The sequence below is a fragment of the Polypterus senegalus genome, chromosome 1, assembly GCF_016835505.1.
Source record: "Polypterus senegalus isolate Bchr_013 chromosome 1, ASM1683550v1, whole genome shotgun sequence".
Lineage (NCBI taxonomy): Eukaryota > Metazoa > Chordata > Cladistia > Polypteriformes > Polypteridae > Polypterus > Polypterus senegalus.
The window spans coordinates 341,059,100-341,085,786 of NC_053154.1; the positions used below are offsets into that span (position 1 = coordinate 341,059,100).

The 26,687-nt window shown below is 44.0% G+C and overlaps 1 protein-coding gene across 1 annotated transcript in view; it reads left to right on the forward strand.

The window, feature by feature from the left end:
* Positions 1-26,687, forward strand: part of LOC120517137 (malonyl-CoA decarboxylase, mitochondrial-like) — a 49,520-nt gene that overhangs the window by 10,980 nt on the left and 11,853 nt on the right. Inside the window, exons 2-4 of the mRNA XM_039739287.1 lie at positions 7,741-7,853; positions 16,587-16,743; positions 23,444-23,596. Coding sequence (XP_039595221.1) covers positions 7,741-7,853; positions 16,587-16,743; positions 23,444-23,596 — 423 coding nt within the window. The remainder of the gene's footprint in view (positions 1-7,740; positions 7,854-16,586; positions 16,744-23,443; positions 23,597-26,687) is intronic.

The window sequence follows — 26,687 nt, forward strand, 5'->3', positions numbered from 1 at the left end:
TGGGCAAGTGTAAAAGACATTCAAACAGTAAAGCAAGGGTTCGAATACAGTTAAGCAAAGTTCACAGTAGTAGTCTTAACACCACACATAATTAATTATGTTTTCTTCTGATGGGGATTCACTGTCATATATTTAGCTACAGTGGAGTCTTCCTTTTAATTAGATTGTGTGTGATTCAACCGTACATGGTGTAGAAATAAAGAAGACAACACAGCATAAAGGGTTGGGGTTTCCGGCCCCGTATACTGTAACAACTTAAATTTCACTTTTACAATATGGTCAAATGATAAACAAAACACTCTGCTTATGCGCCGACGCCTTCACATGCGCCGGCGGCCGATTTTATATAGGAGGAGCCGGAAGTGGAGGAATGCTGGGAAGGAGGCGTGAGGGATGACGGGATTCGTGACGTCAGGGAAGATGGCGGAGGAAGGGCGGAAGTGGACGTGGTGCGGTCAGGTTATGGTGGTGGAGCGTCTTTTTTCCTGAAAGAGAGAGCAGAAAGGTTAGTACCCCGCCATTCCCTACCGACAAACGTCCTTCGCGATTTCGGTCCGCCCAGCGCTTCCTACTCGCCCATGCGGACACGACCCCCTCAGCCCAAGACCATCCGGTCGGGCGGACCTAACCGAGAGGTCATGGATGCGGGAGAGGGCATCGGCGTTGGCCTGAAGGCCGCCGCGGCAATAAGTGACCGTAAACTTATAGGGCTGCAAGTCCAGGAACCACCTGGTGACCCGCGGATTCGACTCCTTGTGAAGGGACATCCACTGCAGCGCAGCGTGGTCAGTCACCAGAGTGAATTCGCGACCCAACAGGTAATACCGAGATAAGTCACGGCCCACTTAATAGCCAGGGCTTCCTCTCCACCGCCGCACCTGGTCTCTCGGTCCAACAATTTCCGCTTAGGTACATCACGGGTGTTCGACACCATCAACGCTTTGGCTCAACACGCGCCGAGGCCTGTGTCCGCGCCGGTCTGGAGGATAAAGGGTAGCCCAAAGTCTGGGGTCCGCAACACAGGTGCCGACGTAAGGGCCTGTTTTAGGTCACTAAATGCGTGTTCTGCTTTGTCGCCCCATACCACATGCAGGGGCGCCTTCTTCGTCAAGCTAGTCAAGGGTGCTGCTCTTTCGAGAAACGGGCACGAACCGGCGGTAGTACCCCGCTAGCCCCAAGAAAGCCTGCACCTGTCTCTTGGTATTCGGACGGGGCCATTCCAGGATGTCTTTGACTTTGGAACACTGGGGTCTCACCTGTCCTCGCCCCACAAGGTAGCCTAAATACTTGGCCTCCTTCAAGCCAAAGAAACATTTACGGGGTTAATACGGAGGCCGGCTTTAGCCAGTGTCGCGAGGACAGCCGAGAGCTGCAATAGATGTTCCTCCCAGGTGCCGGAATAGATGACGACGTCATCCAGGTAGGCGGCACTATAGGACTGGTGGGGCTTCAGCACTCTATCCACCAGACGTTGAAAGGTCGCAGGGGCCCCGTGCAGCCCAAATGGGAGGACCTTGTATTGCCAGTGTCCGCTAGGGGTGCTAAAGGCAGTTTTTTCTTTTGCAGATGCCGTTAAGGGAATTTGCCAATACCCTTTTGTCATATCAAGAGTAGTCAGATATCGAGCCGCACCCAGCCGCCGAGGAGGTCGCCAATGCGGGCATAGGGTAGGCATCGAACTTGGAGACCTGGTTCAGACGCCTAAAGTCGTTACAGAATCTCCAAGACCCGTCCGCTTAGGAACGAGGACAATCGGACTGGACCAGGGGCTGTGGCTTTCCTCGATGATGTCCGAGTCCAGCATCCGCTGTACCTCCAGTTCCACCTCGGCGCGTTTTGCCTCCGAGTCTGTATGGCCTCCCGGACGACTACCCGGTTCCGTGACTATATCGTGGGCAATCAGCGCAGTCCGCCTGGGGACTCGCCACCACCTCGGGATGGCGAAGATGGCCTGGGCAATCTCCTGCCGTTGTATGGGCGTTAGCTCGTCGCCGAGGTTAAGGGCAACCGTGCTAGCGAACAGGGAGAGGGATCTATGTGTTTCGGGAGTCTCCTCCCGCTCCTTCCATGGCTTTAACAAATTAACATGATAGATCCTCTCGCTCGGTCGACGATTAGGTTGCTTGACCAAATAGTCGACGAGCCCCTTTCTTTCCTTAACCTCGTATGGCCCCAGCCAGTGAGCTAGTAATTTGGAGTGGGAGGTGGGAACGAGTACCATCACTCGATCCCCCGGGTGGAACTCCCGGAGGACGGAGTTGCGGTTGTAGCACCGGGCCTGCGCTGCTTGCGCACGAGTCACGTGTTCTTTGAGGAGAGGCCTGATTTTGGTGAGCATGTCGCGCAGTTGCGCTACATACTCCAATATATTAGAGGAGGGAAGGGCCTCAGCCTCCCAACCTTCTTTTAGGATATCCAACAGTCCCCGGGGTTGTCGCCCATATAACAGTTCAAAAGGGGAGAAGCCCGTAGAGGCCTGGGGTACCTCCCGGTAGGCAAAGAGCACGAGCGGAAGGAGTTGGTCCCAATTCCTGCCATCAGCGTTGACTACCTTGCGAAGCATCTGTTTAATCATCTGGTTAAAACGTCTACCAGACCGTCTGTTTGGGGGTGGTAGACAGACGTCTTCAGGTGCTTTATTCTCAGTAATCTGGCAACCTCCCTGAACGTATCTGAAGTGAAGGGAGTACCCTGGTCCGTGAGGACTTCTTTAGGGATACCCACTCGCGAGAAGAGGTTGACAAGTTCCCGCGATGTTTTTGGTGGTAGCGGAGCGCAGGGGAACCGCCTCTGGGTATCGGGTCGCATAATCAACCATGACCAGTATATACTTATGGCCACGGTTGGAGGGCTCCAGAGGTCCTACTAAGTCGACCCCTATCCGGTCAAAGGGAACATCTATCAGGGTATCGGACGAGAGGAGCACGGTCCCTCCTAGGAATCTGGCGAATCTGGCAGTCCGACAGGACTGACAGAAGCGCCGACCTCCTCGCTGATCCCGGCCAGTAAAACCGAGCTTGATCCTTCCAGTGTTTTCGCCCTGAGGTGGGCCTAAGAGGTGTGCGTGAGCCAGTTCGCATACCTCCCGCCGGAAGGTACGCTGAACTAGCAGCAGCTTCCGCACCTCGCCCTCGTGAGTTGCTACCCGATACAACAGATCATTTTCCAAGACAAAGAAGGGGCCACGTGGTATGGAACCGTCCGCTTGTGAGCTGCCTGGCAGAACAATCGCATTCCTGGCAAAGCGCAGGGAATCGTCATTCCATTGTTCCCTCTTAAATGAGGCAGGCGTGGAGAAAACTGGTGGTCCAGGCCGCCAGGGATCTAACGAAGGGCTGGGGGGATGTGCTCCTTGGCTCGTCCCTTCGCCGGTGGGAGGTCCCGGCTCAGGGCGCGTGGCCTGAGAAACCACCCCCCTTGTGCCTGCGCCATTTTGGCTTGCCTTAGTGCATGGCGTGGAGACCGCGGGAAGGGTGCCTTGTCCCTCCATAGCCAGACCCAGTGAGGCCCCAGGAGTGGTGCGTGGCTTACCGCTTTTTCTTTGTGACCAGTCTTGTCCCAGGATCACTGGAAAGGGGGGTTCGGGCAACACCGCGACCATCAGTTTGGACAAATCCCCCCTCCAGGAAAGATAACATGCTGCGGAACGGTAAGCCCTGGTCTCTCCCTGTACACAAGTGACCCGTACATGTTTGTTTAGCCACTGTCGCGGTAAGACATAACGGCGAGCGACAATGGTTATGTTGCTGCCGGAGTCGAAGAGAGCCACCACCGAGTGCCCGTTTACTAACACCACTCCCGTGTTCGGACTTGCCAAGGGGTGCGGCGGAGTACAGTACCTTTCCGCCGAGGTCCAGGTGCAGTCCATCGGCTCCATGGGGGTGTTCAGCGGGCAGGTTGGTAGCAGGTGGCCGGTCTCCCCACACTTGTAACAGCGCGGAGAGGCCGGCTTTTCTCGGGCTCTGGGAGGTGCTTCTGCAGCGCGCCGAGAGGGCTCGGGGTGGCCGCCGCCCCGCCGGATCCCGCGAGCTTGCCTTTCTGCCCCCCCGCTCGGAAGACCGCGAGCTGGCGCTCCAGGACTTCCAGGAGTCCTGGCATGTCCGTATAGGGGTGGCGCCGAACCTGCTGGGCGAGGGGGCCGGGCAGTGCGTTGACCAGGCCCTCACAGGCCACCTGTTCAACGACCTTCCGGGCTTGAGGGCCCTCGGGCCGTAGCCACCGGCCCATTTTGCCCCAGAAGTCGAAGGCCTGTGCTCGGGCCGGCTTCTCGGGGTCAAACTGCCAGCCCCGCCATTCACTCGCCTGCTGGCTCGGCGTAATGCCGTAGCGCCAGGATCTCCCGCTTCAGGAGCTTATAGTCCGCGCCTCCTCCTCAGGGAGGTCATAATAATAGCGCGCTGGCCCCTTTAGGTAGGGCGCCAGAAGGGACGCCCACTGACCGCTGCCACTGCTCCGGTGCCGCCCTCTCAAAGATCCCCAAGTAGGACTCGATGTCGCCCGCCTCCGCCATCGGTACAAGGGACGGAGGTTTTGACGAGGCGGTTCGCCCTTACCTCTCGGCATCCGCGAAGTTTCGCCGCGCCTCCAGCGCCCGGTAGTAGTAGCCTGTGCTTGCTGCAGGGACTGGATCTGGGCATTCATGCCCTGCAGCACGGTGTTGAGGTCCTGCCTTTTAGTCATATCTCGCTTCTTCAGTGCAGTTATCCTGCCGGCTACGCCACTGTAGAAATAAAGAAGACAACACAGCATAAAGGGTTGGGGTTTCCGGCCCCGTATACTGTAACAACTTAAATTTCACTTTTACAATATGGTCAAATGATAAACAAAACACTCTGCTTATGCGCCGACGCCTTCACATGCGCCGGCGGCCATTTTTATATAGGAGGAGCCGGAAGTGGAGGAATGCTGGGAAGGAGGCGTGAGGGATGACGGGATTCGTGACGTCAGGGAAGATGGCGGAGGAAGGGCGGAAGTGGACGTGGTGCGGTCAGGTTATAGTGGTGGAGCCGCCTTTTTCCTGAAAGAGAGAGCAGAAAGGTTAGTACCCCGCCATTCCCTACCGACAACGCCCTTCGCGATTTGGTCCGCCGCGCCTCCTACTCGCCCATGCGTGACAATGGTTTTGTAAGCTGAGATTTTTTTATTAATGGTATTATAAATGCCGTGAGTTTCGAACTAATCATCATGTAAACTAGATTATGCAGCTACATTAATCTGAAGTTTAGTTTGGGAATTTCATTTTACAAGTGCTTCTATTTAGAGATAAACAGATATGATAAAGCAGCAAAGATCACTTCACCTAGAAAAAGATTAGCATTACTATAGCTTCATTTGTGTCTTGTGTGGAAAGCGTACCCCCAGACACAGACAGACCGAAACCAGAATGTCCAAAACACACTTGTTTATTTTTTTTTCACTGCACCACAATGTTCTCACACCAACTCTCTCCACTGTCATCTTCTTCTTCTTCTTTCTCTTTCTCTCTCTCTTGACCTCCTTCCTCCTCCTCCTCACAAGCTTCGTCTCCTTCCTCCCAACTCTGGCTCCTCTACTGGAGGGAGGCTTCCCCTTTTATTATGACCCGGATGAGCCCCAGGTGTTCCCCTTGACGTCACTTCCTGGTGTGGCGGAAGTGCTGCCATCCAGGCTTCTTTAACTGTCCGGGCACCCCCTGGTGGTGGCCACGTCCTCTCATAAAGAGCGTCCCAGCTCCGTCCCTGTGGCCCCCAAATAGCCCCGGGCTGCTGCCCTCTCGTGGCCGAGGAGTAACATTGTCCAAGTCGGGGACTATCTAGGTGTCCCGGCTGGGCAGTGTCCCCGGACATCTGTGACACTTGTTAGTAAGTGGAAGTGCGGCTATTTGGTAAAACTGAAAGAGTGATCACCATCATACTTTGTTTAATGTACTGTACTCCCCATCAGCACCTGCCTAATACTGCATTGGTCTCCCTCGTGCTGCCAAAGCAGCTGCTGCCCATCAAGGCATGGACTCCACAAGACCTCTGAAGATGTCCTATGGTATCTGGCACAAAGATGCTAGCAGTAGACCCATTAAGTCCTGAAGGTTGTGAGGTGGGGCCTCTATGGATCAGATGTGATTTTCTAGCACATCCCACAGATGCTCCATCGGATTGAGATTTTGAACAATTTTGGTAGTGTGGAAGGGTGCTTCATCCTGCTGAAAGAGGCCATTGCACTCGTGGAATACTGTTGCCATAGAGAGTTATACAACACGGTCAACAACAATCTTTAGGTAGGTGGTGTGTGTCATAGTTACATCTACATAAATAGCAGGACCCAAGGTTTCCCAGCAGAAGATTTCCCAGAGCATCACACAACATCTGCCAACTTGACTTCTCCCCATTGTGCATCCTGCTGCCATCTCTTTCCCAAAAAAACAAACAACAACATCCACACCTGGCGGTCCACATGATCTAAAAGGAAATATTCATCACACCAGGCCACCTGCTTCCATTGCTTCATGGTCAAGTTCTGATGCTCACATGCCAGTGGTGGACAAGGGAGAGCCTGGGTAGTTTGACCAGTCTGTGGCTATGTAGCCCAATACTCAGCCAGATGATACACACTATGTGTTCAGACACCTTTCTCTCACGGACAGCATCAAGTTTTTCAGCAATCTGTGCTACAGTAGCTCTTCTTTGGGAATGAACCATACTGGCTAGTCTTTGCTCCCCATGGTCATCTGAGTGGTTCACCAGTTGTCCTATGTCAGACCACTTTTGGTAGGTACTAACTACTGCATACTGAGAATATTCCACAAGATCTGCCATTTTGGAGATGCTCTGCCCCAGTCATCTAGCCATCACAATTTGGCTCTGCGCTCAGATTCTTCCATTTGCCCATTTTTCCTACTTCTCACACTTCACTTTCAAGAACTGACTGTTCACTTGGTGCCTGTTATATCCCACTCTTGTCAGGTGCCATTGTCATGAGGTACTCAATGGTATTCACCACACCTGCTAGTGGTTTTAATGCTATGGCTGACTGGTGTTTATAGAGCGATGTCTTAAGGTTTATTTTATGTGCACAGGGTTTCCTAGTTTTAACAGAGCATACAGTAATAATTAGATATTTACATCTTAAAATTTTTGTGTTTACATTTTTTTTTATCTCCATATTTTTGAAAATAAATCCACTTTGATATTTACAATGTGCATGAAATCTGGATGATGATGATTTTTTTCCAATCATGTAAACTAGATAAAGATTTTTGTTTGCCATGGACATTTGGATTTTTTAGAATGCATTTCTTACTATATAAGAACGATTGTAAATTTATGGTGATTCTCCTTTAAAGGCAGTAAGTTCATTCAATGAATAAAGGAAGGCATGAACTACTTTGAGATTACATCACCAACTGAGCCTTTACACACTGTGATGCACACAGACCACTCTTAATGGTCGTATTAATGCTGCGTATCGTTCTGTCAAATTAGATCTTTAAACAGAGCTCAGGTTTACTGAAGGCCTTTGACAAGCACATCACATATTACCTAAAACCAGTATACTGCACTTTTGAATTTCAATTTGAATTGTAGGAACTAAAAATGTTCAGGTACAGATTGGTCATATTGTGTGCAATTCTTTTACGTATTGGCCTGATACTACTAAACCCGCTTAAAAGTAAAAGGTTGTCTTTCCAGCATTTATCTGAGATAAATGGTATAAAATTATTTTTAGTAGAAATATAAAAAATTAAGATCCCCCCCCTTTTTCTAGGGCCTGAATAGCATTTTGAAGAGCATGATATTGGAGTGGTTTTCTGTTGGACTGCTGAAACTTGAGAGAATCACATGGAAATCCCCTTGCGAGCTGCTTCAGAAAATTAGTCAGTAAGTATCCATTTTTTTTAGCATGGTTTGTTTCACAAATGGCCTCTCACCCTTTACAGCCACCTATTTATCAATGTTCTTCATTAGCACCACTTTAGGGAAAGAGATGCTGAGTCTCTGGAGAGGTCTATACAGTATATTGCTATATTGCAGTTGCAAAGACATGCATTGCAGTAAAAAGATAAACTGCATACACCCTGCTGGTGTCGATTTCAAATCCAGTATAACAATATGATTTGAGCTTCATGAAAGGTTTAGACTGAAACGGTTAGGAAAAAGTAATATGAAACAGTGAAACAGAAATTTTGTAATGGATTATTCCAAAGAGGGCAACAAGAGAGTCAGTGTTTTGAAGTATCAAGTCATCTGACACCAGAGTAAAATAAATGTCCAGTAAAGTCTGAGTCGAGGACTGAGCTAAAACAAAAAATATACGTATGTGGCCAAGGAAGGCGGTTGCATGGTATCTACTCTCAAAGGTGGATTCTATTCTTGGGTAACTTTTAGAAAGTCTGAGCTTGCAGTGCTGTGTACTTTGTAAAATTTTAAATGATATTAATCCTTATACTGGTAGTCCCCAGGTTACAGACATCCGACCTACGACTTACAAACGGGGCCGCAGCTGTGACGCATGTGCCTCAGAAACGGCCACTCTGTCATCTTCGGCCTGGGGACGCTGCAAGCGGTGGCTGAAGGGGTGTGATTTTGCTGCTCGCGCAGTGCAGTGTAGTGTAGTGTCCCTCCCGTGGTCCATAGTCACCAAGGCCACAGCGATCTCTCGTGCGCAGGACAGAGGCTTGATGGGACGGTTCGCTGCCCATCCACTACGCCACCGCAACTACTGCTCCTGACTGGACACAGGCTGGATAGAGCGGATGGGGGGGGTGTTTCACTGCCCGCCCACCACACACAGCTGCCCCGTTCGTTCTCGGTGGTGCGGCTCATAATGCTGCAAGCGGTGACCCGGCTGTGGCTGAACAGAGGCCATTGTAGTGTGCCTCGGGTGGCTGCCTGTTGAATGGTGGTGGGCGATTCACTACCCGCCTTTGGCTGCACCGTGTTCGTTCTCAGTGGTCGGACGCTGCAGGCAGCATACTGTAGTGGAGGTGACTGTGTGGTGGGCAGGTGGTGAACCCCCCCTCACCACCCCCATTCATTCTCAATAGCATGCCTGCTTGTTCTGTTACGCACATAGCAGGAAGTTGTCTCTCGTTCATACGCCAGACGTGCTGACGACGGGTGCCTTCCTGCTGTGATCGCGTGTCCAGTGCTGTGCAGAAGAGCGCATCTTAACCTTTTGTCTTCACCCTTCAACAATGTCTCTGAAACACAAATCTGATGCAAGTGCTGGTGATACAGTAAAGAAGAGAAAAACCATCACCATAGAAAATAAAGTCGAAATAATAAAAAGGTCACAGAGAGGTGAAACTCCATCATTCATTGGCAGAGCACTTGGTTACAGTCGGTCAATAATAGCGTTTTTAAAATAATGGACCTGTTCTGACTTACATACAAATTCAACTTAAGTACAAACCTACAGTCCCTCTCTCGTACGTAACCTGGGGACTGCCTGCATAGGGCAAAATGGAATGAATGATGCCTGTCCACGTCTAAATTAAGGTTCAAGGGTACCGAAATAAAGGAGACTATGAAAGATATCTCTGTGAGACGCCAATAGGTGTTTCAGAGACCACTTGTGAATCCAGGAAATAACTCTACGATGGGCCTTAAAGGTCACTTCTAGTCGGTTTACATTTGAAATTAAAGTGGCAGATAAGTTGGGCTAGGTAGCTGTCTGGAAGAACAGAGGAAAATAAATGTTAGTTGGAGACAAGGATGGGAGGTAAGTTTTGGAGTGTTTGTTCATTGTGATACACAATAGGATTGGCTGGCCCAGTGCTGTTTCAGCTGTGGATTGGCCAAATGGGGGAGGCAGCTTGATGGTCGAGGTCTCCAGAACTCTAAACAAATCCAAATCATATTACGGGATATCATCCAACCCGCTATATCCTAACTACTGGGTCACGGGGGTCTGCTGGAGCCAATCCCAGCCAACAGAGGGAGCAAGGTAGGAAACAAACCCTGGGCAGGGCGCCAGCCCAACACAGGGCACACACACACACACCAAGCACAATTTAGGATTGCCAATGCATCTGACCTGCATATCTTTGGACTGTGGGAGGAAACCCATGCAGACACGGGGAGAACATGCAAACCCCACACAGGGAGGACCCGGGAAGTGAGCCCAGACGGGCAGCACCACTACCCACTGCACCACCATGCCGCCCTATTTGATATCATCTACTGTTAAATTCTGCGCCATACTTGTAATATTTTTTATTTGTGTACTGTATTAAGGATTTGTTCTGTTCTGTGTATTGTATTGTATTGTATTGTATTGTATTTGACCCCCTTCTTTTTGACACCAAGTGCATGCCCAGCCTACCTGGTAAGGTGTCTCTCTTTGAACTGCCTTTCCGGAGGTTTCTTCCATTTTAACCTACAAGGTTTTTTCCTTGTCTTCTCAGAGAGTCAAGGCTGGGGGGCTGTCAAGAGGCAGGGCCTGTTAAAGCCCATTGCGGCTTTTCTTGTGTGATTTTGGGCTATATAAAAATAAATTGTATTGTATTGTATACAGGAGAGGTGGGCAATTGGGTAAGCCATCCCACCTGGCAGACAGTCCCAGAGAGGGACTGCAGCAGGGTTTAATTTTCTTTTTTTATTCATGCTTTCTTTTTGATCATGCCTCAAGTTGTGTTTCGTTTAGCTAAATATATATATATATACACACACACACACACCCATTTTAGTGATAACACTGAGTAATGAACAATTAAACCTTACTGTCTGTCTGGGCCTTAATGTGTACCAGTATCAGACTGTGTCTAACTATTGGGGTGGCTAATTCACTTATTTTAAAGCACAGTTCTCTTAATACAACAACCTGTCTCCACTTGTTTTTTCGTGATTCACCATGACCTGCAACTTTGAAGACAGCTAAGCATCTTTTGATTTCTGATGCAGAATATATTTTGGCAATATAAAAAAATACTCAGAAAGAACATGAATTACAGTTCATAACATCAAAGACAAAAAAAATCTTGCAATTAAAAAAAATGTTCATTGTGGAGTATAATAACAATTACATGAAAAGTATACAATAAATTAGCTCTGCAAAGAAGAACATCACTGAATCTACAGTATATTAAAAGTTGGCCAACAACCTCCTGACCCCAACACACCTTCGTGTTTTTCTTTTAACGTATTTCTTTACTATTCCTGTTAAAGTCATCTTCTAGAAGATGGATCTGCACTACATTTGATCCTATTTTTATTTGACTTGACTTAGATATGAGGTTCATTACTCTATTTAAAAGGATCACAAAAATGGTATTACAGTTGTACATAAAGAGTTTAAACTTTACTTTGTTTTCTGTGAGGTTATATATATTGACTGTTCCATTGCATCTGCACTCTCTGAGGTATGCAGACCTGGGACTGGCCAGATCTCTGTAGGTGGGCACACCTGTTATTGGTCTGGTCACTCAGATGGCTGTGAGACTTACTGTATGGACTAGCTGATGCTGTGTTGGATTGGTTCCTTCCAATGGTGTCCGATGTCACTCCAGTACATAATGAGACTTAAGGCACTCTCTGGGTGCCTTTTCTATTCTCTCAGTGTGTGCTCCAAGCATGGTGAGGGAGACATTGTATTCACACCTTCACTCGGTGGTTAATGGGTGCCTGTGAGGTGACACTCCTCTGGTCATGGGTGACTTCAGTGTGACCAGTGGCACTGATAGAGCTGGCTATGAGGATTGAGACGCTGGAGGCTCCTACAGAACTACAGGGTCTACAGAAGTGCCTAGTTTGTGAATTCTGACAATTGTTGTTGCTACTCTGAATATCCAGCTTAGGTCCACTAGGCTACCACCTATTAGGAGAATAATGCTGGACTTGGTCAGACTCCAAGATCAGGCTGTTTCTGATGAGTTTGCATGCAATTTGTGTAAGGGACTTGCAGACTTGGGTGCATCTGCTGATCCTAATGTGATGTGGCAGACCTTCCATGACAAGACCCTGAAGGTTGCTAAGGGTTGTGTTGGTGTTACCAGTGTTTCCAGAAGGAGGTATTTCATCTCGCAGGGCACCCTGGATATCATCGAGAGGAGTCACAGTGCACGGCTTAATGGAAACTCCAGTCTGTACCTGGAACTGAGAAGGATGGCTGCAAGGGCTCTGAGGGCAGATAAGGAGGCCCTTGCTAGAGGAATCTGTGTGCAAGTGACATACCACCTATGGTCTAGTAACCCACGTCCTGCGTGAATCTGTTCCTCAGAGGGTTACAGTCAGGGTGGGTAAAGGAATGGTTCTTACTGATGATGCAGCATTTGTGACCCGCTGAGCTGGCTACTTTGAGCAGCTGTTTAACACTAGAATTCCTGAATATTCAGAATGCCGGGCCACCTTAAATTCACTTGCACCTCCTCATCGGCGTCTTTGCTTTGCAAACGTGTCTATCAGCACAAGCAGCAGGTACCCTGCTCACTCAGCAGCTGAAGTCAAGTCAGGAGCAAAATTCTCAGAGCTAAAGTCTCTGGAGTTGTCTAGGGTAAATAATATATCGTTATTTGGAATACATACATTTCATCTGTGTTCAGTGCCTGCAACGATCTGTGTAAATGTAGGATTACAGGAAATGCAAAGCAAGAAATGTTGAACACATAACTAAAACAGAAACATTTTCATGTTATAGTAATAATTGACAAAATGGTGGCATGAAGTTTATAATGTGTGAAGACTGAAGTCCATATATCAAATACACACTTTCACAAGCGGTGCTTTTATTGAAGAACTTTAATTGAAGAATATAACTGAAGAAAAATAAATTGTTCAATTTACATGTTACTGGCAATGTGTAAAAAGAGAAGCCAAACTCTCTGGTGCAGAGGGAAGAACTGCTCTCTCATAATCGGTTCAATCGCGGGTACTCCTCGAGACACACAAACGCAGCCCAATTATTTCTTCTTGGTATCTTGTTGAGCAAACAGACACCGCAGTGTCTATGGTGAATGTTAGTTTTCCTCGCACACGTACATTCACATCAACATAACATTTGAATGATTTTTTTTATTCAAGAATCCAAGAATAAAACTGAGTAAAAAATCGTTCAAATTAAGCTTTATTAAAGAATAAAACAATTTAAAAAAAATCATTCTAATGACATGTTGATATGAATGACAGTGTGTGTGGAATAGTAACATCTTTTACAAGTACAGTACACCCCCAAAATTCATGGGGGTTACATTCCTAGAGCACCTGTGAATTGTGAAAAACCGTGAATTTTGTATGCGGTTAAAAAAAAGCCTATTTTTATAGTTTAAACTCTAAATATGCCCCCAAAAAACACCTAACTTTAATTTCAAACTCAGCTTAATACATTACCTAAAATAAAGAATGTAAAGGTAAACCTGTATACTGTACTGCTATGTCTCCCGCAGTACTAGAATGTAAAATACTGTACCGATGTTACCGCTATATGTACTGTAGTTCATGCAAGTCCGTTTTCATTGCCAGAAGCCTTAGACGGTGCAGGGCGTTTTGATTGCATCTTGGGGCTTTAACCCTTAAACTGCCACATGCTTGGGGGTTAATGCATCCCTGGATGCCAAATACTTTTTGTGCACCGTAAATGTCACAATTCACAAAGAAAAAGTAAAATTTTAATGGAACACAATTTTTTTCATGCACAGAGCATCACAATTACTGCAACACTAATCATTTTACACACTGTTAATGAACTGTAAAAACTATTTAAAACACTACTGGAACCATGGATGAAATTAAGTAAATCACCAAGCCAACTTCACTTGAACTGGCAGCACGCAAACACACAGAGGTAAACGCGGACGCTGTCTCAATCCCAGAGACAGCGAGGCCGCGTGGTGTCACGCTTGGGTCACAGAATTGCACAGAAACACAGGAGATTGTAGAGACAGGAACTTTATTCAAACACTTCAAACAAACAAACATGTCTCTTTCAGAAGTAAAACAAGCTCAGTACAACAACAACAACATTTATTTATATAGCACATGTTCATACCAATAATGTAGCTTAAAGTTATGCAGTTAGTTATCCATTAAAGAATAGACAAACATCTTAGGGGAGCACAACCCCAACAGAAGCAGAGAATGTCTTAGGGAGGAGAGAGAAACAAAGCAATCAGCCAAAAAGGACAGGTGCTGTTCAGGCTTTTAAGTCAGCTCCTGCATGCTCACAAATGGCACTGGGAAACGACTATAGCTTGTTGTGGCGGTTTAAGGGTTAAGAGGAACAAAACGGAAAACACAAGAACACTCAGCTGGAGATGCATCACAGTCAATCAGCAGCATGGAGATACTACTCAAAGAGGTAAATACAGAGATGACACTGGATTTGAAACTATTACCTCGCCATTAGTAGGTGGTAGCTTAACCACTGCACTATCTGCACGGATCTGTGAGAGAGCAGAGTTACCACTGTGACAACTGGTTGAAAATGAAACATGCAAACACACACATATGCAAAGGTCTTTTACTTTGCACTGACTGATAGTTGGGCTTCTACAACATGTCAATTGAGCAATTTCTTTTTCTTCAGTCTTATTCTTGAGTAAAAGCATACTTGTTTTGTTATACCTTTTGTGAAAGTGTTTCTTGGACATTTGGGTTTCATACATCACTTAACGTGAATTTCTTGCCTCACACGCTGTCATTCTGTAGTTACACAGATTGTTGTAGGCACGGAACACACATAAATTGTATGTATTTTAAATCACAGTATTTCATTACCTATTTAATTCCTTACAAGCGCATCGCCAGATAAACACTTCAACGCAGACTTCAGCAGTGAGGATTCCAGCAGGGTGATGCCTTCATCTGACTGAATGGGGATGAGGTGTAGCAAGCTTCATTCTGCTAAATCACACATTTGCAAAACAAAACCAGGCTTTTAGCGCAGTGATAGTAAGTGCAAGCTTCTTGGCATATGTCAGGAAAATTTTATGGCGGTCAGAGACAATGAAAAAAAACACAAGCTTCAGGGATTCTAGTTTTAAAGCTGATCCTCCTGCTAAAATGCTAGATATCTCTGGGGTGATGGTTCTTGAGGCTGATCCTCCAATTATCTATGAACCACCCAATCTCACTGAGATTGCATATTGGTGAACCCTCTGAAGGTAGGGAAGGCTGCAGGGATGTGTGGTATCTGGGGTGAACTTCTCCAGGCCGGTGGTAAGGCTGTCCTCCTGACATCTTCTGTGGGAGTTGGGCATCATCCCAACTGACTGGAAAATGGGACTTGTCGTCCCTATCTGGAAAGGGAAGGGTGATCGCCTGGATTGTGGCATCTACAGGGGGACAACAATGCTCTTGGTGCAAGGGTAAGGTCCTTGATCGGTTCTTCCTCGTATTGGATCTATGATCACTTGCTCACCTACCAGCAACCAGAGCAGTCTGGTTTTATACCTAAGAAGTCTACCATCTACCGCATCCTGGCACTGAGGGTTCTCATCAAAGTTTCTGCCTCTGTCAATTTTTATTAAGCGTTTGACTGAGTTTATTGAACTGCCCTGTGGGACATCCTGAGACTTTGCAGGATCCCCACACAGTTACTGGATGTCATGGCTGGCCTGTACACTGATAGTGTGTGTGCTGTGCAGAGCGGAGGCAGAACCTCTGCATTTTTCCCAATTGACTCTGGGATTTATCATGAGTGTGTTCTCTCTCATACCTTATTCAATGCTTGTGTTCACTGGGGCAGGGTTTTGGGGTCCAGTGGCTATGGGCCATCTGTTATTGAAGAAAGATTCACTGATCTTGACTTTGCTGACAGTGCTGTGATGTTCAAGGAGTCAAAGGAGGCTCTGATTGGGGCTCTTGAGGCTGAATGAGGAGTCTGTGTGTCTGGGCAAGCTAGTGTCCTGGATAAAAACCAAGATCCAGTCCTTTAATGACCTCTTGGGCACAGCCATCAGCAGTGTGTCTGTCTGCGGAGAGAGATTCAACCTTGTCAAGAGGTTTACTTACCTTGGCAGCCATATTCATGTTTCTGGGGACTTCCATGAAGTCAGTAGACAGATTGGGAGAACATGGGGTAATGAGGATGCTGGAAAGGGGGTGTGTGGTGCACTCGATATCTTTGAAAAAGGATGAATGTGCAAGTCTTAAGAGTCCTGGTGCTTCCAGTTTTGCTAAATGGTTAGAAGACATGGAAGCTGTCCAGTGACCTGAGATAAAGACTAGACTCCCCAGGTACTGTTTCTCTTCAGAGAATCCTTAGGTACCTTTGTCTTGACTTTGTGTTGAATGAGTGGTTGCTCACGGAGTCCCAAATGAGGCACACAACCCACATTGTGAAGAAGCACTGGTTACAGCACAGTGGGCATTTGGTACATTTTGGCTCACAGGATCCTCATTGTTGGATCCACAGACATGCACGTAATACCTGGCTCTGGCAAATAGAAGGTCATTTCTGGAGGGTGGGACTGGACCGCTTGTCTGCCTTGGGAATTGCTTTCCAGGATCCCAAGCTGTTTTATCATGTGGTGGGTGAGGCTAAGTGCTGTACTGGTGCATGCTCCCCAACCTGACCTGACCTGACCTGACTACATCTGTATTATTATTCTGATAAATACATGCATTGAATATGTTTTCACTGATAGTATTTTTCTGAATACTTTTATTCATCCACAGATATGAGCGTTTTTATCCAGTAAGAAATTGGACTGACATTAAACACAGAGTAGGGCCTTACAGAAGATGTTATGCCTTCACCAATGGGGCAATGCCAGGAGAACCTTTATTGTTTTTACATGTAGCTCTCACAGAGGAGATCCCTGACAATATTCAGGTAAGAAAGTCTTTCATACTAGTACTGTATGTGAGCAAAATATTGATTGCATCAGGAACAATGGGAAGGTAAGGTTATGGACGTAATACAGTAATAATAAAGACAAATAAATGAGTTGGTATTGCCAGGCTAGTCCAGAAATAAACAATATACCATAACCTACTTTTTTCATGTAGTTGTTAGCTGAAGATTTTCTTAACATCTTTAACTCTGCCACCTCGAGCTCTGTCTCCTGCTTTCTGGTCAGTGCCACCATCTCCAGCCCATATAACATAGCTGGTCTCACTTCTGTCCTGTAGATCTTCCCTTTCACTCTTGCTGATACCCGTCTGTCACAAATCACTCCTGATAATCTTCTCCACCCATTCCACCCTGCCTGCACTCTTTTTCTCTTCCCTTTCACACTCCCCATTACTCCATACTGTTGATCCCAAGTATTTAAACTCATCCACCTTCGCCAACTCTACTCCCTGCATTGTCACCATTCCTCTGACCTCCCTCTCATTCACACACATGTATCCTGTCTTGTTCTTACTGACCTTCATTCCTCTCCTCTCTAGAGCAAACCTCCAACTCTCCACGGTCTCCTCGACCTGCTCCTTATTCTCGCTACAGATCACAATGTCTTCAGCAAAAATCAGAGTCCACGGGGACTCCTGTCTAATCTCATCTGTCAACTTGTCCATCAACATTGCAAATAAGAAAGGGCTCAGAGCCGATCCCTGATGTAATCCCACCTCCATGTGGCTTCTCAAAGTACTCCTTCCATCTGCTCCACACACTCTCCTCACTTGTGAGTATGTTTCCATCTTTATCTTTTATCACCCTAACCTGCTGTTCATATTTCCCAGCTCGGTCCCTCTGTCTCGCCCACCGGTCCTTTTCTCCCTCCTTAGTGTCCAACCTCTCATACAAAATCATCTTACGCCTTTTCTTTAGCCTTCTCCTCGTACTCTTGTCTACTTTCTGCATCTCTCTGACCATCCCACTTCTTCTTTGCCATCCTCTTCCTCTGTATACTCTCATGTATTTCCTCATTCCACCACCAGGTTTCCTTTTCCTCCTTTCTCTGTCCAGAAGTCAATCAAGCACCCTTCTTGCTTTCACCCTTACTACATCTGCTGTAGTTTCCCAGCTGTCTGGTGACTCTTCACTGCCACCCCAGTGCCTGTCTTACCTCCTCCCTAAACTCAACCTTCCAGTCTTCCTTTTCCAACTTCCACCATTTGATCCTTTGCTCTGCCCTCCCTCTCCTCCTCTCCTTCTTAATCTCCAACATCATCCTACAGACCACCATCCTATGCTGCTTAACTACACTTTCCCCTGCCACCACTTTGCAGTCTTCAATATCCTTCAGACCAACTCTTCTCCATAGGATACAATCTACCTTCCTCCATTCTTGTATGTCACCCTATGTTCCTCCCTCTTCTTAAAATACATATTCACCACAGCCATGTCCATCCTTTTGGCAAGATCAACTATCCTCTGCCCTTCTTTATTCCTCTCCTTGACACCATACCTACCCATCACCTCCTCGTCTCCACTGTTCCCTTCACCAACATGTCCATTGAAATCCACTCCAATCATCACTTTCTGTCCTTTGGGTACAATGCTCATCACTTCATTCAACTCACTCCAAAAATCTTCTTTCTCACCCATTGCACACCCAACTTGTGGTGCATATGCACTAACAATATTCATCATCACACCTCCAATTTCCAGCTTCATAGTCATCACTCTGCCTGACACTCTTTTCACCTCCAGAACACTCTTGACATGCTGTTCCTTCAGAATAACTCCTACTCCATTTCTCCTCCTATCCACACGACGATAGAACAATTTGAATCCCCCTCTGATCCACCTGGCCTTACTCCCCTTCCATTTAATCTCTTCATTCACAATATATCAACCTTCCTTCTCTCCATCATATCTGCTAACTCTCTTCCCTTACCAGTCATACTGCCAACATTCAAAGTTTCTACCCTCAGTTCTACTCTCTTTACCTTCCTCCTGTCCTTCTGCCTCCAGACACATCTCCCCTCTTCTTCTCCTTCTTCGGCCAACAGTAGTCCAATTTCTGCCAGCACCCTGTCGGCTAACAGTAGTGGTGGTGGCCGTTGTTAACAGGGCTGTGGAGTTGCTAGATAAATTCTTTGACTCCGACTCAGATTCCTTAGTTTCCGGTACTTCTGACTCCGACTCTCCGACTCCTCTGTATTTAATATGCTGATGTATTTTCATGTTGGCTGAAGGAAGGCAACATACACGTCATTTAACCACATAACTACTGGCTAGGAAGCTGACTCTCTACCGCATTGGCAAACAAAAAAATGAAAACAATAAGGTTTGATTTATTGTTTTTCTCAAGTGGCTATAAAGTAGTAGCCTGCATAAAAATCAGGAACAGGAACTTTACCCGTTCAAAAAATATAAACCATATTCTTTGGTAGTTTTAAAACAAAAACAAAGCTTAACTACATGAACAAAAAACAGTTTATATATTAAACTTGGCATACAGTTGTAGAGTAGAATAGCTTTTAAATGCAATCCAAAGTTAACTCAATGCAGTTTTCTAAGAAACAAAATTGATTATGCCAGATCCTCTTTCATAGAAGCTCTTAACACTAGAATTGCCAATGCCAATTAAAGACAAGCTGCAAGTAGATGGCTATTCCATCCCGCCACCGACTGGCCAGTCGCGGATAGTTGACACAGACTGCTCAGCCAATCAGTGCACAGCAGGCCCGTTGCTCCTCAGAGACCCGAGTTCGATTCCCCACTGGGGAGAAAGTGTTATTTTTTTTTCTTTTTAACCATATAAAGTGGTATGCGCGGTCAGTCAGTCAGTCAGATCGTTGTATTTTCATGTGGGATGCTCCTTTTAAAATATTATTTTTAACAATTGAGACTGCAATTAACATGAACAAGTGTCTTTATAACTGTTATTTTTAAAATCCATAAGACATAGACAGACAGAGCACTGCATAATAGACAGACAGATAGAGAAGTCACTAGATATAGAAATAAACAGGGAAGGCACATGTACTGAAAGAAAAAAAGATCAACATGTGCGTTGTGTGCTGCACTGAATAAACTCACGCGCTCTAACAACCACCCGATCCGAGTAACAGCGCAAGTACATAGGTGACGTCGCTTTGCTTTTGAAACTTCCATTTTGTCCAAGTAGGAATCAAAGTCTTATTCTTAATTTGAAGAGAATGATCCTGAGTTGCCAGTGCTCATAGCTTCATCCAGTGGTGGTGTTTCAGGTGGTAGTAATCCCTTCAGGTGAACTGCAACATCATAGAGGGCCTTTTCGCCTTTAGCAATCTGGTCAGTGCTCAACAAAATTCAGCTCATTGGATCAACATCAATAGCAGCTAACAAGATTTGATTATCTAGTATAAGACTCTGTCTGTCTTTTCTTCATTGAAGATATGATGCCATCATCTATTAACCCTCCACTTTTGTTGAGGCAATAATATATCAAGCTCTTCCATTCCAAGAAAAAATTTACCAGTGTTAAATCTTCATATTGCAATCTCTTGGTGACAGTAAAGGGGTAAGAAAGTAGACTTTCAAGTTTTTTTACTTGTGCCCACTGGCTTTCAGTTATTAAAACATTTTCATTGTCCAGTTCTTTAAGAAAATCTTTTAGTTCAAGCAAACACTTTACCATCAAATAAGTGCTTCCCCAGCGTGTTGTTTGATCCAAAATGGCTCCTTTTCCTGTATGTCTTTTCAAAATGGCATCTGTTTTAGGAGCCCTGGCTGCAACAGTTACTTGCCTCAATTTGCCAATGAGAGTAGCTGCATGACGATCTTTCAGTCCATCTCTTATTGCAAGTTGCAGAGTATGAACAGCACAATGCATATGTTGAATAGCAGTAATCTTAGATGATTCTTCAGCAGTGTTATCCAAAATTTTACTTTCTCCAATACTTGCAGAACTGTCGTCTTCTAATATCTGTTTGTCACTTTCTTCATCTACTTTATTCATTTTCTCAATTGTGCTTAACATATTAGAAACATTATCTGTCACAGTACATAGAATCTCCTCCATTTTAATTTCAAAATCTTCTAGAACAGGTGGTGTGCAAAGTTATGCTAAAGTTCAGACCTGGGTGGGAGCAAATGTGGAGAGTGCAGACAGAACCCCTGAACACACATTAGGCCACAGCACACACCTACACCTCCATCATGACACTTGTTTACACTCAAATGAACTTGTTAACACTAGAATTACCAGAGTCTACGAAAAAACTCGTACATCCGGCCCACCTTAAATCTGTTCGCACATCTCTGCCAGCGTCTTTTGTCTTCTAAATGTGCCGATTAAGACGAGCAGAAAGTAGCCGGCTATTCCATCCCCCACCGTCACAGAACGTTCACAAAGTTCTCCCAGCTCATGCCTTGTTGGATTATCTGGGAGTGAATCAACTGCTGGAGTTTTAGAGTGGAAATAATAGATCGTTATTTGGAAAACATGCATTTCATGTCTGTTCCGTTTCTACAGTAATCTGTGTAAACACATTGTTAAAGCAAAGTTTTTCATATTTTAGTAATAAATGTTACACAATGTAGGCATGAACTATAGAATGTGTGAAGCCTGATTTCCAAAGATAAAATAAACACTTTCACAAAAGGTTCAAGAATGATACAACAGCTTCCATGGTGTAGCGTTAAGATTTTCTGTATTAGAGAACAGCAGGCCTGCCATGCCTCCGAGACACGAGTTTGATTCCCTGCTGAGGAGAAAGTGTTTGTTTTTCTTTTTAACCTTCGCTGTTCTACCTGCCTGCCTGCTTGCAAGCGTCTGCTTTTTGCGTGCTGGCTTTTTTTCTTAATTAAATCGTTAAGTTTAAAATGTCGATCAATCACAGTTAATTCTGTTGATTAATTCATGCTATCATTCATTACAGCTAATACTGTTATCAAGTGGTTACTATTTTTGCCTGTTGTATACAATCTATCTAGCGTCTTTCACATCTATCTCCACTCTCACTGCCCGCTTGCCTGCGTGTAGCGTGTGTCGATTGATATATGATTTAAAGTATTTCTTTTTGACAATTCTCTGAGTTGTAAAATAAATATACATTATATATAAAACGAAACTACCATATAGCTAATACTGTTGTATCTGTCTAGTGCTTTCTCTGTCTACCGATTATATAAGTGCTTTCCCTATCTATCCATTTATCTAGTGCCTTTCACATGTGAGTGTACTCTCACTGCCTGCTTGTCTTTCTGCAGCACCTGTCATATAGTGCCTTTCACATCTATCTATCTATCTATCTATCTATCTATCTATCTATCTATCTATCTATCTATCTATCTATCTATCTATCTATCTATTTATCTATCTATCTATCTATCTATCTATCTATCTATCTATCTATCTATCTATCTATCTATCTATCTATCTATCTATCTATCTATTATATAGCGCCTTTCACATCTATCTATCTATCTATCTATCTATCTATCTATCTATCTATCTATCTATCTATTTATCAACTTCTGTCTGTGCATTATTCAGTGATCTGTCTGAGAGTGTGTGTCTTACAGAACTTAAAAATAAGAACAGTTATAAGGACACTTGTTCATGTTAATTGCAGTCTCAATTGTTAAAAAATATTTTAAAAGGAGCATCCCACATGGAAAAATAACAATCTCATTAACTGACAGTGCATACCAATTTATAAATTTTATGTCCGTTTGAGGTAAAAAAAAATAAATGAATAACACTTTCACCCCAGCGAGAAATCAAACTCGGGTCTCTTAGGCCTGCTGCGCTCTGAGACAGCAAATCTTAGCGCTACACCACGGAAGCTGTTTTATCCTTGAACCTTTTGTGAAAGTGTTTATTTGATCTTTGGACTTCAGGCGTCATACATTATATAGTTTATACCAACATTTTGTCATTTACTACTAAAATATGACAAATGTTTCTGTTTTAACAATGTGTTTACACAGATTACTGTAGAAACGGAACAGACATGAAATGCGTGTGTTCCAAATAACAATCTATTATTTCCACTCTAAAACTCCAGCAGTTCAGTCACTCCCAGATAATCAATCAAGGCATGAGCTGGGAGAACTTTGTGAATGTTCTGCGGCGGTGGGGGGATGGGATACCAGGCTGCTTGTCTTTATCGACACATTTACAGGACAAAAGACGCCGACGGAGAGGTGCAATGGGATTTAAGGTGGGCCGGATCTACGAGGTAACTCTAGTGTTAAAGAGTATTCTTCATTGGTAATTATCTTGTACTTCTAATTAATGTTCCTTTTTCTTGCATGAATCACTTCACACTACACTAAACTGAAATTTCCTAATGTATCATCAGTTTTGAAGATTATGTAATTCTTTTATATTATTTCTCCTGCTTCCTTAGTATTCCTTCTGTTTTTGGTGTCATCTACAAATTTAACATTTTACATACTGTATTAGGATTAACACTGAGGACTGTACTTCATATAAAGTTTGACCTGATGTTTGTATGGCTGCCTTATGTTTAACTTTACTTGGATAAATTACTAATTTCAAAATAATGTATGCTTTTATTGCACCATAGTGTTAGCAGGGAGAGTAGCCATTCATTCTGTTAATGTTTTTATGTTCTGCATTGTGTCTCTGCTGATGAAACAGTAATTATATATGAATTGTTGTTTTTACTAAAATCAGTTTGTTTTGTAGACAATTTTTGGAGAGCGTAATTCTCAGGAGATAACAGAGGATGAAACTAAAATTAAAGCAGCTATCTTCTACTCCATCTCTTCCGCCCATGTTGGACTTCCAGGTGAAGAACTTGGGTATTACCTCATTAAGCGGGCTGTCCGTGAACTCCAGGTTGGTAAAGAAGGATTTACGGAAGTGCTTATATTAGAAAGGCTGTTGTCAAAATAGGAAAACATATCTTGTGACAAAAGGTTATTCAATCTTTTGCAGTCACAAAGTAACCATATTAACAATTCATGTTTTTAACAAAAATCAGTTTTTTTTTGCATAGCATCTTGTGATAGATAAAGTGTAACTAAAACCTGGCAGTTACTAATCTTTTGAAATCAACAATTTTCAGTTACACGTGCATGTAGACTATTGCTGTCTAGTGAGCAGCTGGATGTAGAGTTATGTCTGAGCACTGTATTAACGTAATTTTCTAAATTGCATTTTCACTACCACATTGTGGGTATCATCAGGTTATCAAAAAAACAAGTCCAAATAGACTTGTGGTGTCTTAAGTAGCTTTCATAGACACCAGATTTCAAATCAACGGAAGTAAGATTTTCAAAATTGATACACTATTGTTAGTTGTTGCGGAGCGATGCTGTTTGTTGATATTACACTGATATTGTACCTGATTGTAGTTCATATTTCTTAAACGTAATATGTTTGATAGAAGCACCCAATGGACAGTTAAAATACAGTATATATTGAAATCCACACATTCATGAAAACAGTTGGAAGTGACAGTGACTTACTTCCCACTTGCAAGTGTGACTCTGCTGGCCTTTCTATAATTTGTATTGCCATCAGGAGCGGCTGTGGAACGTGGAAATTAAGTAAAATACGCAATCAGAAATTAAAGGGGAGACCACAAGACCTCTGGTTGCAGATGAATGCCTGATTTGGTATCTCCTCAGTGCCCTCTCTTTTTATTTTGTCTATCTTCTACCAAAACCCCTCATACTATACTGCTTGCATTGCAAAATCATTTTTATTTAACCCCACAATGTGGATTTGCTAAATAGATCATGCAGATCTCAATGTGAACTTTGTAGTCCAATGAAGAAATCACTCCATGCAAATTCAATGTCTTCTGCAGAACTCAGTGCAGCAATGGGGTCTGACCTTTAATAAATACTTGCTGGCTTCACCCAGGAAGTTTCTTAAGACTTTTACAGTGCCGTCAGTTAATCAAATGTATCAGAAATACTGTGTATCGAAGTACTTTACTGTATACAGTATTTGTATTTTTTTTTAAACCAGGGGCTAATACAAGTTGTACATGAGTAAAATATTTTTGCTATAGATCAGTTCCTGCATTTTCTCCTGACTGACTTGTTGATCATCATTGCAAAATTCAGTTCTACACGAAACTGCATTTCTTCTTTTGAATTGAAATGGGTAATCAGAAGGAATTAAATAATTTTGAGTATATATTCATGCTGTTTTTAGATGTTTACGATTGTTTTTGTTTTCTTAGCCATACCCGTTGCCAGACACGTTTTATTTTAAATTACTGCAAACAGCCGTGATGTTTATATGCTGCACAATTAGGGCAATGAATGGAAATGTTTTAATTTTAGAGTTATTTTCTGTACTACTTGAAGTGAAAGCAAATAACTGGTGGTAATATGTTTTAGGGGCTTCCTAAATGAGGGGAGGTGGGGGATTAAAGTCTTCAGAGAAGATTGCAGCTGTAAATCACTTCCGAGGGCAGGAGTGCACACTTAGAGTCACTTACATTGGTTCAATATGTGTGATGAAGAAGAAAGCAAATCTGAAATCTGTTGGCACTCCGATTATTTCAGTTAAACAAAACACAAATATAAACTCACGTGAAATGGCATTGCAACGTTTTTCATACATCGTTGAAAGCAAAGTACACAGCCAGCATGAATTCTGCATGGAGAATGGAGAACGTGCAAAATGGACACTGCATATGAGCCATTAGTGAAAATGGCAGCTCACTCTCAAAGTTTTCAGACATTCTTTCTTTGTGAAAATGGAAAGCCCAATGCATTGTTTTATTTAACTGTAAATAAGACACTTTATAGTATAATTTTAATTAACAGCTATATTGAAATGCTAGCACGCTTTGAGTTACATACACACACAGTCACACATATTGAATGACATATGCTTGACAGGTCCTTATACACACAAAGATGACCGACGCTTTAGTCTTAGATTTGCATAGTCATACATTGTCAGGTTTGTTGTTTTTAACGTAAGCTACATTCACTCACAAATAGCTCCTTGTGAGCCTTTCACACACAATTTGAGAAAAGGCACTGCTGACAATATGTTCACATAACTTTCCACAGTGCTGAGGGGTAGCATCAATGTATGTGTGCTCACCAGCACTTGTCATAAGGGACAAGTCATAATGACATAAGGGACGCTTTCAATGAGCTTTCCCACTTCCAAGGGCTCTCCAAAATCGTATATCGATATAATGGCGCACGCTTAGATCCTACCTCATTACATATGAAGGAGGAGAATGAAGAAACCAACACAACATGAAGCACTGATGATTATTTTATTCAGGTTCAAGCACAGACTTTACAAATAAACTTCTAATAAAGACAGAGCCTGAGGAGGGAGCTGCCAGCCCACTATGAAAGGACACAAAACATGGTTAGTGAAACAGACAGACACTGAATACGTGCAGAAACATCGCCGAATACTCAAGTAGCAAATCAAAAGTGAATCCAATGCATGCCTTTTTGGTGCACAAGCTGATCCAACTGCAGAAATGACCTGCAGGAGGACCTGTGATGTGCACAGCGTTATACTCACTCCATCATTATGCCTGCATAATCTTTGAAATATGTAAGTAATAATGTAAATTTATTAACTATTTACTAGATATTAAAACAATTCTTTTGACATACTGTAATATGTTGAATAAGTGGTTTTATGTTGAATCAGAGAAAGCTGCTCATGTCACAGCATAACTCAGGTCGTGCTTCCAGAAGAAGTGCAACATTTTAGAATGCACATGCAATAGAACAAAAACATTATTTTGTAAAGAACCGCTATGAAAATTCAATTCTTCCAGCTGATTGAAATGCATTATTTTGATTTTCACTAACATAATCGGAAGCAGTTTTTCTGTTGAAAAACCTTGTTGGTATTGGGTCAAGCCAGGAGTACTGGGGTTTGGATCCAGTGTTGGGGAGATATACTATGTTATTTCTAATATCATTAATTT